The 14422-nt window shown below is 36.6% G+C and overlaps 1 protein-coding gene across 1 annotated transcript in view; it reads right to left on the reverse strand.

The window, feature by feature from the left end:
* Positions 1–1636: 1636 nt before the first annotated feature.
* The window catches only part of CCDC158 (coiled-coil domain containing 158), a 73739-nt gene continuing 60953 nt past the window's right edge, over positions 1637–14422 (reverse strand). The window contains exons 20-23 of the mRNA XM_024754181.1: positions 13491–13558; positions 11080–11238; positions 3957–4064; positions 1637–1713 (exon numbers count right to left, since the gene is read on the reverse strand). Of these exons, the coding sequence (XP_024609949.1) occupies positions 1637–1713; positions 3957–4064; positions 11080–11238; positions 13491–13558 (412 nt within the window). The remainder of the gene's footprint in view (positions 1714–3956; positions 4065–11079; positions 11239–13490; positions 13559–14422) is intronic.

Genomic DNA, 14422 nt, shown 5'->3' on the forward strand with positions numbered 1-14422 from the left:
TTCCTTTTGTTTTTTTTTTTTTTTTTTTTTTTTTGCGGTACGCGGGCCTCTCACAGCTGTGGTCTCTCCCGTTGCGGAGCACAGGCTCCGGATGCGCAGGCTCAGCGGCCATGGCTCACGGGCCCAGTCGCTCCACGGCATGGGGGATCTTCCCGGACTGGGGCACGAACCCGTGTTCCCTGCATCGGCAGGCAGACTCTCAACCACTGCACCACCAGGGAAGTCCTTCCTGTTGTCTTTGGCACAATGTAAACATTTTTGTATCCGTTCTTCTGCTCTTTTATTTGGTTCACATCCTGTAGTGTCATAAATATATTTGGTCTTTGTTCCTGGCACAGAGCTCCTCAAACCCTGGGAATTTCCTGAGAGATAGGAGTATCTTGTTATTCATAATGAGGCCCTTTAGATCATGCCTGAGCTTCTGCTAGTGAGGTGACTTAGATGGGGCCCCTAGATAGCCTCAGCCCGGGGCTGGTCACTGGAAAGACCAAGTGATCGGAGGCTTGCAACTTCCAGTGCCACACTCTGATCTCCAGGATGGGGAGTGGGGCTGGAGAAGAAGCTCTATAACGACTCAAATGGTGAGATTTAATGCGCTTCTGGGTTGGCGAACACCAGGTGCCGGGAGCCCTGAGAGGGCATGGAAGCTCCACACCTCCACCCCATACCTTGCTCTGTGCATCTCTTCCATTTGGCTGTTCCTGAGTTATAGCCTTTATAATAAACTGTAATAGTAAGTAAAGCAATTTCCTGAATTCCATGATCAGTTCTAGAAAATTATTGAAACTTTAGAGGAGGATGTGGGAACCCCCAATTTACAGCCTGTCAGTCAAAAAGTATAGGTGGCCCAGGACTTGCGACTGGTGTCTGAAGTAGGGGCAGTCTTGTGGGACTGAGCCCTTAAATCTGTAGAATCTGACACCAACCCCAGGTAGTGTCACAATGGAATTGACTCATAGACACCTAGTTGGTATCCACAGAGAATTGGTTATTGGCGTTGGAAAACACTCCACATACAAACCCCACTAATTTATTAAACTCTAATTAAGGCAGACTGAATCCATTCAATCTGCAGAAGTTACCCACTGGCTGAAGAATAACAAACTTTTTCTCTCTTGCTTCCTAGTTATTAATATGTAAAAAGAAAACTTTTCTAGAAGTTTTGATTACGGGCCACAATGTTTAGTTATGTGATTACATTCACTGATATTGACAGAACAGAGAGTTCAGGGTCACAGAAGGAATCCTGGTCAGTACCTTGGAGTTTGTCCTCCCATTCTGGGCATTATACCCCATCTTTCAATTTCATGTGAAAGAAGCATTTTAAGCTGAAAAAAAGAGACGACTATTGCCTCAGCACCACTAAAGATGACAAAAAAAAACATGTGATTATTCCAACACACTGGTATTAGCACAAAATAACACCTATTAGGTACTTTTGCATCTAGCTAGTACTGCTTTTAAGTTTTACTGAGAGAGCACTCAAGAATAGTTTATTTCAAAATAGAGTTTACAGGACAGGGTATCTTTTATTAAATTTTCACATAAAAAGAAAAAAGTACACAGGGCACTAATTATAAGTAACACCACAATTAATTGGGCATCATCTCTCTGTAAAGAATAGGCAAGCAATGTATTATTTTAGTAACATTTTTTCCTGGTCTTTCACTTTCTGTATCCTCTTTTCTTGATTTTTGATCATTGAAGACATTGCTGAAAATGTTGATAAAGCAAAGTTAGAAAAGCAACATTACTCAGGCTTTAAATTCTATTAAGCACTTCTTAAAAGGTCAGCTTGCTACCACAGAATAGATACAGCCTGAGCTCAGTAAGTTCTCAAAAACTGCAAAGTAGCATATGTTTTAAAAGACTGAAATTATGAAACAGAGCTAAGGGTAAATCCTTGCTCTTTCAGTTGCTTTAAATGAACATGATAGAGAACTCCCTGGTGGTCCAGTGGTTAGGACTCTGCCCTTTCACTGCTGAGGGTATGGCTTCAATCCCTGGTCAGGGAACTAAGATCTCACAAGCTGTGCAGCACAGCCAATAAATAAATGAACATGATAAGTATTGTTATAGAAGTAATACATACTAATTTTAAATAATTTGAACACCTCAGAAGGGTACAAAAAGGGGTAAAGGTCATTGATTTTGTTCCCTCAATCTGTTGAACTTCCCCATCCCAGGTCATCACTGTAAACCTGTCAGTGAGTATCTTCACATGTACACACACACACACACACAGAGTTTTCTTCTTTACACAAATGGAAATGTGTGGTAGAAATTGTTCTGTAGCTTGCTTTTATTCACTTAACAAAACGTCAGCCTCTTTCCAGTTCAGCTCGTGATTTCTTATGACTGCACAGTATTCCATTGTGTGGATGCATCATGTTAGTCAATACATTTTTAAAAGTTGTTTCTTATTTTTGTTTATGAACATGCTCTAGGAAATACTTCAGACTTTTGTATGTACAATTTCTCCTTGCAGAATAAATTGCTAGAAGTAGAGTTTCTGGGTAAAAGAACACATGCACTTTAAGTTTTGAGAAATGTTCCCCAAATTCTCTCCAAAATAGCTATTGCGGAATTTCCAAGACACACTCCACCCAGACAGTGCATCCAATAAAAAGTATTCGTCTAAAAAAACTTTTTAAAAGTTTTTTAAACAAATACAACATGTTTTCCATTTGGATTATTACATGGTAGGATGACTCAGGTAAAGTCCGAAATATAAGTCAAAGTGTGGATAAAAATGGGGCCAATAAGGTAATGCATCTTCCTTAAAAAAGTCATGATAAACTTAAACTCAAACATTTTCCTTTATGTTTATATATGCAGGCATCTGGAGTTATCATAAAGAATTTGTTAATTTTCTTTAGTAACAATTTGGAATAACTTTAGTACATTAAAAAATGTGCATTTTGGAGTTAGAAATTGCAGAGATCAAGTCCCAGCTCTACTACTCACTGTGTGACTTAAAACTTATTGACTGATGGTGATCTTCAGCTTCCTCATCACCAAATGACATAATATTAGCACCCACCTCCCAGTGTTGTGAAGCTAATTAGTAAGACACTGAGTACAGGGCCTGGCACATAGCTGATAAGTGCTCAATAAGCGCTAATAACAACTACTATTATTAATAAGGTTAAATTTATTTTAAAAGGATTTATTCTTAGAAAATTATTTATTATCCTCCATCTAGCAACTTATATTCTCTAGAGATGGAAGATGAAATGAGAATAACATGTATCCTCCAAAATTAATTTCTTTCTGACAAAGGCTCCTGGATTCATGTCAGCAAATCATAAAACATGATAGCCTCCCAAATCCATGGAAACATCCACTTAAAATTTATGCCCCCAAAGTTGTCTATCATCTGCAGAGTACAACAGTTTCTCATTCGGAGAGCTTCAGTATATATTTTTTAAATTTTTTTTTCATTTTTTATTATTTATTTACTTTTGCTTCAGTCTATTTATATGCAGTTTATCTTTTTATTGAGTGATTCATGGGGTGGCACAGTCTCCTATACCCATGCTAATTTAAATCCTCTATAAGGCTAAATACTGTTGTTTTGTTTTCTGGCTATTAACTGCAAACTTATCTTGGCTACTGCCATACCAATTCTCATCTACAGACCTAACAGGGACAAGAAAGACAGTGTATGGGAAAGTCTCATGTGAAATCAGCCACTCAAAACGTGTGTTCTATTGACGTTTTATATTATCATTCCTATTAGATGAAAGAGAAGAGCAGGGCTAAAGTGACCTGCCCAAGGTCACACTATTAATCCAGGCATTAGGCATGGTTAAGACACTCATATTTTGACTAAGGTTTTCTGAATTTCTTGTTCAAGATCCTTTTCAGTGGGACTACAGATAAGAGGCTTAACCTGAAGGGAAGGTGAGTATTCTTTTGAACAAGGAAGACCTCTCCAAAAATGTACACTGTACCTTCATTCTTCATCTGTAAATCTTCTACCAGAGTCTGCAAGCTTTCCAGTCTGTTCTGAAGCTTCCTGCATGTTTTTCCGGTTGTTTCTATTGGCTGAGACTGTGAAGCTATTAGAAAATTGCTTAGATGTGGTATTAAAAATCTATTCAGTATTTCATCTTAGATATCTTTCTCTTACAGGTTAAACAATCTTTCCTTTAAAATACTGAAAAATTTAAAACACTATTTGAAAATAAAGAAATGTTTTATCTGATACTGCAATACTAGCTTATCTGATTTTGTTTCAAACCAATCTGATTTACTATATTTTAACTAGGTAGCATTAAATGTGATGAGTGTGAAGAACACTTCAAGTTTAATGATACATTCTGCATTATAAATGACAACTTTTCCTACCAAACCTGAGTAGTTCCAGTAACTTAGAGTTTGGAAGCACAAGATTTAATACTGATGCTGGCAACAGCTCTGAGTGTGTGTGTGGCCAAGTGCCCATTTCAGTTCTTGACACCTGAATGAGGATAGTATTAAATGATGGGCGAGGGGAGTACAGATGCTGACATGGCCACAGTGAACCTAGAATAAATGTGGCAGTAGCAACAGAGGACAGGCTAGAAGCATTTGAGCTATCCTCTAGTAAGTATGCTAAGTTTTGTCAACCTCTAAAAAATACTGGTTGTCAATCACAAGATTTTAATTTTGAGCTTAGCCTCTGACTTGCTGTATAACTTTGAAAATACTTTTGATGGCTCATTTTCCTACCAAAAGACTCTTTCACTTCAAGATATTAAATTTTAAAGGCAATCATCTAGGAGTTATTTTGGTTCAAGAGAATAAAAAATAATTTCTCATTGAGAAATTTTTAACGTAACACAAAACATATGAAGTTTGATGAGTATCTGACAACAGGGTAAAAAAAGAAAATGCCACGCTATTATGTAACCACAAATTAATAATGGGGTGACCAACAGCACTGTTCTACTCTTGCAATAATCACTGCTGTAATTTGCTACTCTAAATTTTTTTAAAATATTGAAGAATAACTTAGAAGCATAAGAGATGAAGGAGGACACAAATGCAGAAAAAGATGGTAAAACAGAAAATGTACTAAAATCTGTGATTAGGTCTTGATTTCTTTTTTTTTAGGATCTAAAAATATGTTAGGCATAGAATTTCAAAAGACCAGGAACGGACTTAACAATGATGCAACAACTTGCCTAACTTATCCCTTATCAAAGAGAATGATACCATAGAGTGCTGGGGCCGTTTGAATCACTGTCATATATGATGAAAAACATTTCAATTTCAATTCAACATATACATATTTAATGTCCACTTATTTATCAGGCTCTTATTCTAAATCACATCATTTCCCCATCTGTCTTAGTGAATAACAAATGAACTTAAAATTTTAAAAATGAGAACATTTTGGTAAGTTTGTATGATAGACACTTGCACTTACAAAGGCAGAGACTGAAGAGAATGTAAATAAGAAAGAAAAGTCAGACACATCAGAAACAAGAACTAGAATCCTGCAGCCTGTGGAACGAAAACCACATTTGCGGAAAGATAGACAAAATGGAAAGGCAGAGGACTATGTACCAGATGAAGGAACAAGGTAAAACAACTAAATGAGGTGGAGATAGGCAATCTTTCAGAAAAAGAATTCAGAATAATGATAGAGAAGATAATCCAGGACGTCGGAAAAAGAACGGAGACAAAGATCGAGCAGATGCAAGAAATGTTTAACAAAGACCTAGAAGCATTAAAGAACAAACAAACAGAGATGAACAATAAAATAACTGAAATGAAAAATACACAAGAAGGAATCAATAGCAGAATAACTGAGGTAGAAGAACGGATAAGTGACCTGGAAAACAGAATGGTGGAATTCACTGCCGCGGAACAGAATAAAGAAAAAAGAAAGAAAAGAAATGAAGACAGCCTAAGACACCTCTGGGACAACATTAAACACACCAAAATTTGCATTATAGGGGTCCTGGAAGGAGAAGAGAGAGAGAAAGGACCCGAGAAAATATCTGAAGAGATTATAGTCAAAAACTTCCCTAACATGGAAAAGGAAATAGCCACCCAAGTCCAGGAAGTGCAGAGAGTCCCAGGCAGGATAAACCCAAGGAGAAACGCACCAAGACACGTAGTAATCAAATTGACAAAAATTAAAGACAAAGAAAAATTATTCAGAGCAACAAGGGAAAAACAACAAATAACATACAAGGGAACTCCCATAAGGTTAACAGCTGATTTCTCAGCAGAAACTCTACAAGCCAGAAGGGAGCAGCATGATATACTTTAAGTGATGAAAGGGAAGAACCTACAACCAAGATTACTCTACCCAGCAAGGATCTCATTCAGATTCAATGGAGAAATCAAAAGTTTTACAAACAAACAAAAGTTAAGAGAATTCAGCACCACCAAACCAGCTCTACACAAATGCTAAAAAACTTCTCTAAATGGGAAACACAAGAGAAGAAAAGGACCTACAAAAACAAACCCAAAACAATTAAGAAAATGGTCATAGGAACATACATATTGATAATTACCTTAAATGGAAATGGATTAAATGCTCCGACCAAAACAAACAGACTGGCTGAACGGATACAAAAACAAGAGCTGTATATATGCTGTCTACAAGAGACACATTTCAGACCTAGGGACACATACAGATTGAAAGTGAGGGGATGGAAAAAGATATTCCATGCAAATGGAAATCAGAAGAAAGCTGGAGTAGCAATACTCATATCAGATAAAATAGACTTTAAAATAATGAATGTTACAAGAGACAAGGAAGGACACCACATAATGCTCAAGGGATCAATCCAAGAAGAAGATATAACAATTATAAATATATACGCACCCAACACAGGAGCACCTCAATACATAAGGCAACAGCTAACAGCTGTTAAAAGAGGAAATCAACAGTAACACAATAATAGTGTGGGACTTTAACACCTCACTTACACCAATGGACAGATCATCCAAAATGAAAATAAATAGGGAAACAGAAGCTTTAAATGACACAATAGACCACATAGGTTTAATTGATATTTATAGGACATTCCATCTGAAAACAGCAGATTACACTTTCTAAAATGCACATGGCACATTCTCCAGGATAGATCACATCTTGGGTCACAAATCAAGCCTTGGTAAATTTAAGAAAATTGAAATCGTATCAAGCATCTTTTCTGACCACAACACTATGAGATTAGAAATAAATTACAGGGGAAAAAAACGTAAAAAATACAAACATATGGAGGCTAAACAATACATTACTAAATAACCAAGAGATCACTGAAGAAATCAAAGATGAAATAAAAAAATACCTAGAGAAAAATGACAACGAAAACACGATCCAAAACCTATGGGATGCAGCAAAGGAAGTTCTAAGAGGGAAGTTTATAGCAGTACAAGCCCACCTTAAGAAACAGGAAACATCTCAAATAAACAACCTAACCTTGCACCTAAAGCAATTAGAGAAAGAAGAACAAAAAATACCCAAAGTAATGGAGGCTAAACAATACATTACTAAATAACCAAGAGATCACTGAAGAAATCAAAGATGAAATAAAAAAATACCTAGAGAAAAATGACAACGAAAACACGATCCAAAACCTATGGGATGCAGCAAAGGAAGTTCTAAGAGGGAAGTTTACAGAAATACTACCTCAAGAAACAAGAAAAATCTCAAATAAACAATCTAACCTTACACCTAAAGGAACTAGAGAAAGTAGAACAAACAAAACCAAAAGTTAGTGGAAGGAAAGAAATCATAAAGATCAGAGCAGAAATAAATGAAATAGAAACAAAGAAAACAACAGCAAAGATCAATGAAACTAAAAGCTGGTTCTTTGAGAAGATAAACAAAATTGATAAACCATTAGCCAGACTCATCAAGAAAAAGAGGAAGATGACTCAAATCAATAAAATTAGAAATGAAAAAGGAGAAGTTACAACAGACATTGCAGAAATACAAAGCATCCTAAGAGACTACTACAAGCAACTCTATGCCAATAAAATGGACAACCTGGAAGAAATGGACAAATTCTTAGAAAGGTATAACCTTCCAAGACTGAACCAGGAAGAAATAGAAAATATGAACAGCCCAATCACAAGTAATTAAATTGAAACAGTGATTAAAAATCTTCCAACAAACAGAAGTCCAGGACCAGATGGCTTCACAGGGGAATTCTAGCAAACACTTAGAGAAGAGCTAACACCCATCCTTCTCAAACTCTTTCAAAAAACTGTAGAGGGAGGAACACTCCCAAACTCATTCTATGAGGCCACCATCACCCTGATACCAAAACCAGACAAAGATACTACAAAAAAAAGAAAATTAAAGACCAATATCACTCATGGATATAGTTGCAAAAAGCCTCAACAAAATACTAGCAAACAGAATCCAACAACGCATTAAAAGGATCATACACTATGATTAAGTGGGATTTATCCCAGTGAGGCAAGGATTCTTCAATATACGCAAATCAATCAATGTGAAAAACCATATTAACAAACTGAAGAATAAATCTGTATGATCATCTCAATAGATGCAGAAAAAGTTTTTGACAAAAGTCAATACTCATTTATGATAAAAACTCTCCAGAAAGTGGGCAGAGGGAACCTGCCTCAACATAATAAAGGCCATATACGACAACCCACAGCAAACATCATTCTCAATGCTGAGAAACTGAAAGCATTTCCTCTAAGATCAGGAACAAGACAAGGATGTCCACTCTTGCCACTCTTATTCAACATAGTTTTGGAAGTCCTAGCCATGGCAGTCAGAGAAGAAAAAGATATAAAAGGAATCCAAATTGGAAAAGAAGAAGGAAAACTGTCACTGTTTGCAGATGGCATGATCCTAAAGATGCCACCAGAAAACTACTAGAGCTAATCAATGAATTTGGTAAAGTTGCAGGATAAAAAATTAATGCACAGAAATATCTTGCATTCCTATACACTAACAACGAAAGATCAGAAAGAGAAATTAAGGAGACAATCCCATTCCCCATGGCAACAAAAAGAATAAAATACCTAGGGATAAACCTACCTAAGGAGGGTAAAGACCTGCACTCAGAAAACTATAAGACACTGATGAAAGAAATCAAAGATGACACAAACAGGTGGAGAGATACACCGTGCTCTTGGATTGCAAGAGTCAATATTGTGAAAATGACTATACTTCCCAAAGCCATCTACAGATTCAATGCCATCCCTATCAAATTACCAATGGCATTGTTTATAGAACTAGAACAAAAAATCTTAAAATTTGTACGGAGACACAAAAGACCCCGAATAGCCAAAGCAATCTTGAGGGAAAAAAACAGAGCAGGAGGATTCAGACTCCCTTACTTCAGACTATACTACAAAGCTACAGTCATCAAGACATACGGTACTGGCATAAAAACAGAAATATAGATTAGTGGAACAGAATAGAAAGCCCAGAGATAAAGCCATGCACCTATGGTCAACTAATCTATGACAAAGGAGGCAAGGATATATAAGGGAGAAAACACAGTCTCCTCAATAAGTGGTGCTGGGAAAACTGGACAACTACATGTAAAAGAATGTAATTAGAACATTCCCTAACACCGTACACAAAAATAAACTCAAAATGGATTAGAGACTTAATGTAAGACCAGACACTATAAAACTCTTAGAGGAAAATGTAGGAAGAACACTCTTTGACATAAATCACAGCAAGATTTTTTATGACGCACCTCTTAAAGTAATGGAAATAAAAACAAAAATAAACACATTGGATCTAATGAAACATTAAAGCTTTTACACAGCAAAGGAAACTATAAACAAGATGAAAAGACAACGCTCAGAATGGGAGAAAATATTTGCAAGCAAAGCAATTGGCAAGGGATTAATCTCCAAAATATATAAACAGCTCATGCAGCTCAGTAGTAAAAAAACAAACAACCCAATCAAAAAATGGGCAGAAGACCTAAACAGACATTTCTCCAAAGAAGACATACAGATGGCCAAGAGGCACATGAAAAGCTGCTCGACATCACTAATTAGTAGAGAAATGCAAATCAAAACTACAATGAGGTATCACCTCATTGTAGAATGGGCATCATCAGAAAATCTACAAAGAACAAATGCTGGAGAGGGTGTGGAGGAAAGGCAACCCTCTCGCACTGTTGGTGGGAATGTAAATTGATAAAGCCACTATAGAGAACAGTATGGAGGGTCCTTAAAAAACTAAAACTGGAACTACCGTATTATCCAGCAGCCCCATTCCTGGGCATATACCCTGAGAAAATCATAATTCAAAAAGAGTCATGTACCACAATGTTCATTGCAGCTCTATTTACAATAGCCAGGACATGGAAGCAACCTAGGTGTCCATCAACAAATGAATGGATAAAGAAGATGTGGCACATATATACAATGGAATATTACTCAGCCATAAAAGGAAACAAAATTGAGTTATTTACAGTGAGGTGGATGGACTTAGAGTCTGTCACACAGAGTGAAGTAAGTCAGATAGAGAAAAACAAATATCGTATATTAACACATATATGTGGAATCTAGAAAAATGTTACAGATGAACCAGTTTGCAAAGCAGAAATAGAGACAGAGATGTAGAGAACAAACGTATGGACACCAAGGGGGGAAAGGTGGGTGGGGGTGGGATGAATTGGAAGATTGGGATTGACATATATACACTAGTATGTATAAAATAGATAACTAATAAGAACCTGGTGTATAAAATTTCCTCCAAACTGAAAAAAAAAAAAGAAAAGTCATTCTCAGCATTTAAAAGAAGACTCAAAATCTTATAATAAAATAGAGAAAAAAGGTCATTATTCATGTCAGAGAAAGAAACAGATAATATTTACCTATAATATGTATGTATATTTACTGAGGGGTGTGTGTGTATGTGGTATACAGTAACTATTCTATTTAAATAAGACTCAATAAATAAACAAATAAGGAAGACCCACTTAAGCACACACCCACCACACAGCATCAATTAGAGTGTACGTATAAGAACACCATGTGAACCTTTATTAATTCCAATTATAGAACTTTTAAGTCACTGGAGTAGGAAATCAATTAATCTCATCAGTTATATCAGGTTATTCTTACCTTTAACAGAATCAGGTGAATGAACAGGCTTGCTGGATCTATATTGTGGTGTGGAACCTATAGAGTCTTCAGCCGAACTAGTTAGGGATAAGTGAATTGGAGACTTCTTAGGAGAAGAATGGAATGAATGAGAAGCTGAATTTTTCACAGATGGACTTCCTAAAATTTTACAAGAACAAAAGCAAAAGGACAGAATTACTTAAAAATAGTATGCTGCACCTCTCAAAAAAATCAAACTCTCATGAGACTATGTCCCCAATCATGGGGCTGGGGTGTGTTCTGGTAAAACCCCAAGGCTTTGTGTTGGAACAGAAAAGGGCTACATCATAGGAATAAGGAACTGGACCTGCCCTTGGGGATCCTGAGGTCCATCTTCAAGTCATCTTAATTCCTGATTGGATTAAATTGATCTGGGATTGCTGGTGTCCTTGGTTGTGTACCAGAAGCAAGCATGAATGCTCTCTGGAGGAAGGTGATCATATTCTAAGTCTGAAACCATCTGTACAATTTTTCACATATGTCTGTCATACAATAAAAATAACCAGGCATATGAGGAGACAAAATAACATGGCAGAAAACCAAGAGAAAAAAAATACAGGTAATAGATATAGACCCACAAGGTCTGGATAATGGAGGCGCAGACTACCACAGATTCAACAGCATTACTCCAAACCCCAAATAAGTTCTTCTTATATAAAGAAAATCATACCTAGGTATATCAATAAAAACCCCCAAAAACAAACAAACAAACAAAAAACCCACAAAAAATCCAAAGACAAAAACAGTCTTAAAGCTGCCAGAAGGGCAAAAATGGCAGATTACATTTAAATGAGCAACACTTAAATTTAGAGCTGACTTCTTAGTAGAGACACTGGAAGCCAGAAAACAGTGGAATATTTTCAAAGTGAAGGAAAAATGTTAACCTAGATTCTATACTCAGCAAAAATATTCCTCAAAAATGGGGACAAAATAAAGACGAGTTCAGGAAAACAGAAACTGGGAGAATACATTAAAGGGAACGTTAATGGCATAAGTAAAATGATAGCAGATAGAAAGTAAAGTGTGAATATGTGGGTGTATCTAAATGAATTTTAACTGTACAACACAATGCAAATGATCCATTATGGTATTTACCTTTACCTTTACATGTGACAACAACTGTATGACAGTTGGAAGGAAAGTGAATGGAGTTAACATGTTCTAAGGTACTCACAACTCATGAGAAAAGGCAAAGGCACTCACATATTAATCTAATAAAACAAGGATATATGTTGTATTCTCTTGGGTAAACATTGAAACAACAGTATAAACATATAAGTGAAGTAAAACCTGAAAGAATTAATTGTTCAATTTCAAATAAATGCTCTTTTCTTCAAAATATTAGTTCTCAAAGATTTCTCACAAGTTAAAGGTTTAAAAATTAAAATTTGCAATTATTTTATTTAAGAATATTATGTTTTTATTTTAGGTATACATAGATACTCTTCTACAAAAGACAAGAAAATATGGAAACTTACCTTCTTCCATCTATTTCACCTCACACCTCGATTTTCCCTATTTACACTATTACTGTCCAGATTTATAGCTACAGTTTGTTGAATAACCATCATTTTCACAGTATCATTCTTTCCCATTTATTTTGCTCCCTTCCATAAGAAGGCTGATAATGTGTCTGCTGATTTGCCTTTGCCTTCCAAATCTAACATATTCTGTATCATTATCTTTCATGTTTCTTAGGTTTAAAAATTCCTTTTCTGTAATTTTCTCTTGGGGTCCATCATGTCCCTGACTATGATTTCAGTCATGCATATCCTAATTCTTATTTTTCTAAGGCTTTCCTCTGTAATGTTATTATTTTTTCTTTTCCATATCTAGCCCGAGTTGTGCCATTTTGTTTTTCAATAGATTCTGTTATCTTTCAATCTCTTCCTTGATCTCCTTGTTTTATAGAGAACATTTTGTCTTTGGAAAGTATATAGAGAACCATCCGTCTCATTTCTTTTTCTTTTCTTTTCATCCATTCAGTAATTATTTATTGAGGACCTGCTATGTGCCAGGAAAGTTCTAGGTACTGGATATATCAGGGAACCAAACAACTAAAGACATATGCCCTTGTGCAGCTTTCGTCTAGCAGGAGGTGACACACAATCAACAACATGAATTAGTAAGTTACATAGTATAAAAAATGCTAAGTGTAATTTAAAAGAAGAAAAAGATAAGGGGGACTGGGATTGTGAGAGGGTTATAATTTTTACATAAGGTGGTGAGAGTAGGTCTCACTGGGAAAGTGACATCTGAGCAAAGGCTTTAAAGGTGGTGAGGAGACTAGCAGTGTGGAGGGAACCATTGAAAGGGGAGCCACGGCAGGGTTTTAAGCAGGCTCCATTTCTGTGCTTTCATTAAAAACTCACCTGCAGATGGGAATGCGAAGCAACTAGGTGGATCTTCCAACTCTCCTGTGTGTAATGTGACTGGCTCTCTGGAAGCATAAGAATGGTCATGCAAAAATTCCATTTCAAAACTTAGTGTTAAGATTTATTGACAGAAACAAGCTAATGAAGGCAAAAGTGATGGCTTAAAATATAAGCCCAGGGCTTCCCTGGTGGCGCAGTGGTTGAGAGTCCACCTGCCGATACAGGGGACCGGGTTCGTGCCCCGGTCCGGGAAGATCCCATATGCCGCGGAGTGGCTGCGCCCGTGAGCCATGGCCGCTGAGCCTGCGCGTCTGGAGCCTGTGCTCCGCAACGCGAGAGGCCACAACAGTGAGAGGCCCGCGTACCGCAAAAAAAAAAAAAAAGCCCAAGATGGCAGCAATAACCCAAAACTGCAGAAGTCCTAAAATACCCTATGAGGGAGATCCAAAGTTGCATCATCTCTATGTATTCAGTGCCCATGAACATTTTGCAGAATGAAAAGGTAATAATAATCTTGGTTAGAAAATTCATTTTTGTGTAATAATAGCTATAAAACCCAATGTTTCTCTTATGGATTCTAAGAGATGCAATCTTAATGACTCATTTAAAATTTTAAAAACCAAAGGAAGAAAACACCTCTCTTAGCAATAAGTATTGCTTTACAAAACTATCAGACCTATTTAAATCAGTAAGTTGAACTAAACTACACAGTTCTCTGTAGGATGGGTACCAGTTTGATAATATTATGACAGCAGCTCTGAAGGTGGTGCCCTTGCAAAGAGGGTTTGTGAGGTCAACACTATTTTTATTATAATACTAAGGTATTATTTTCTTTTTAACTCTCAGTTTCAAACAAGTATATAGTGGAGTTTCCCAGAGGCTCCATGATATCTGATATCACAGCAGATAAATGCAGAGGCAGATATGAA

This window comes from Neophocaena asiaeorientalis, unplaced genomic scaffold, assembly GCF_003031525.2.
Source record: "Neophocaena asiaeorientalis asiaeorientalis breed wild unplaced genomic scaffold, Neophocaena_asiaeorientalis_V1.1 scaffold148, whole genome shotgun sequence".
Classification (NCBI taxonomy): Eukaryota; Metazoa; Chordata; class Mammalia; order Artiodactyla; family Phocoenidae; genus Neophocaena; species Neophocaena asiaeorientalis.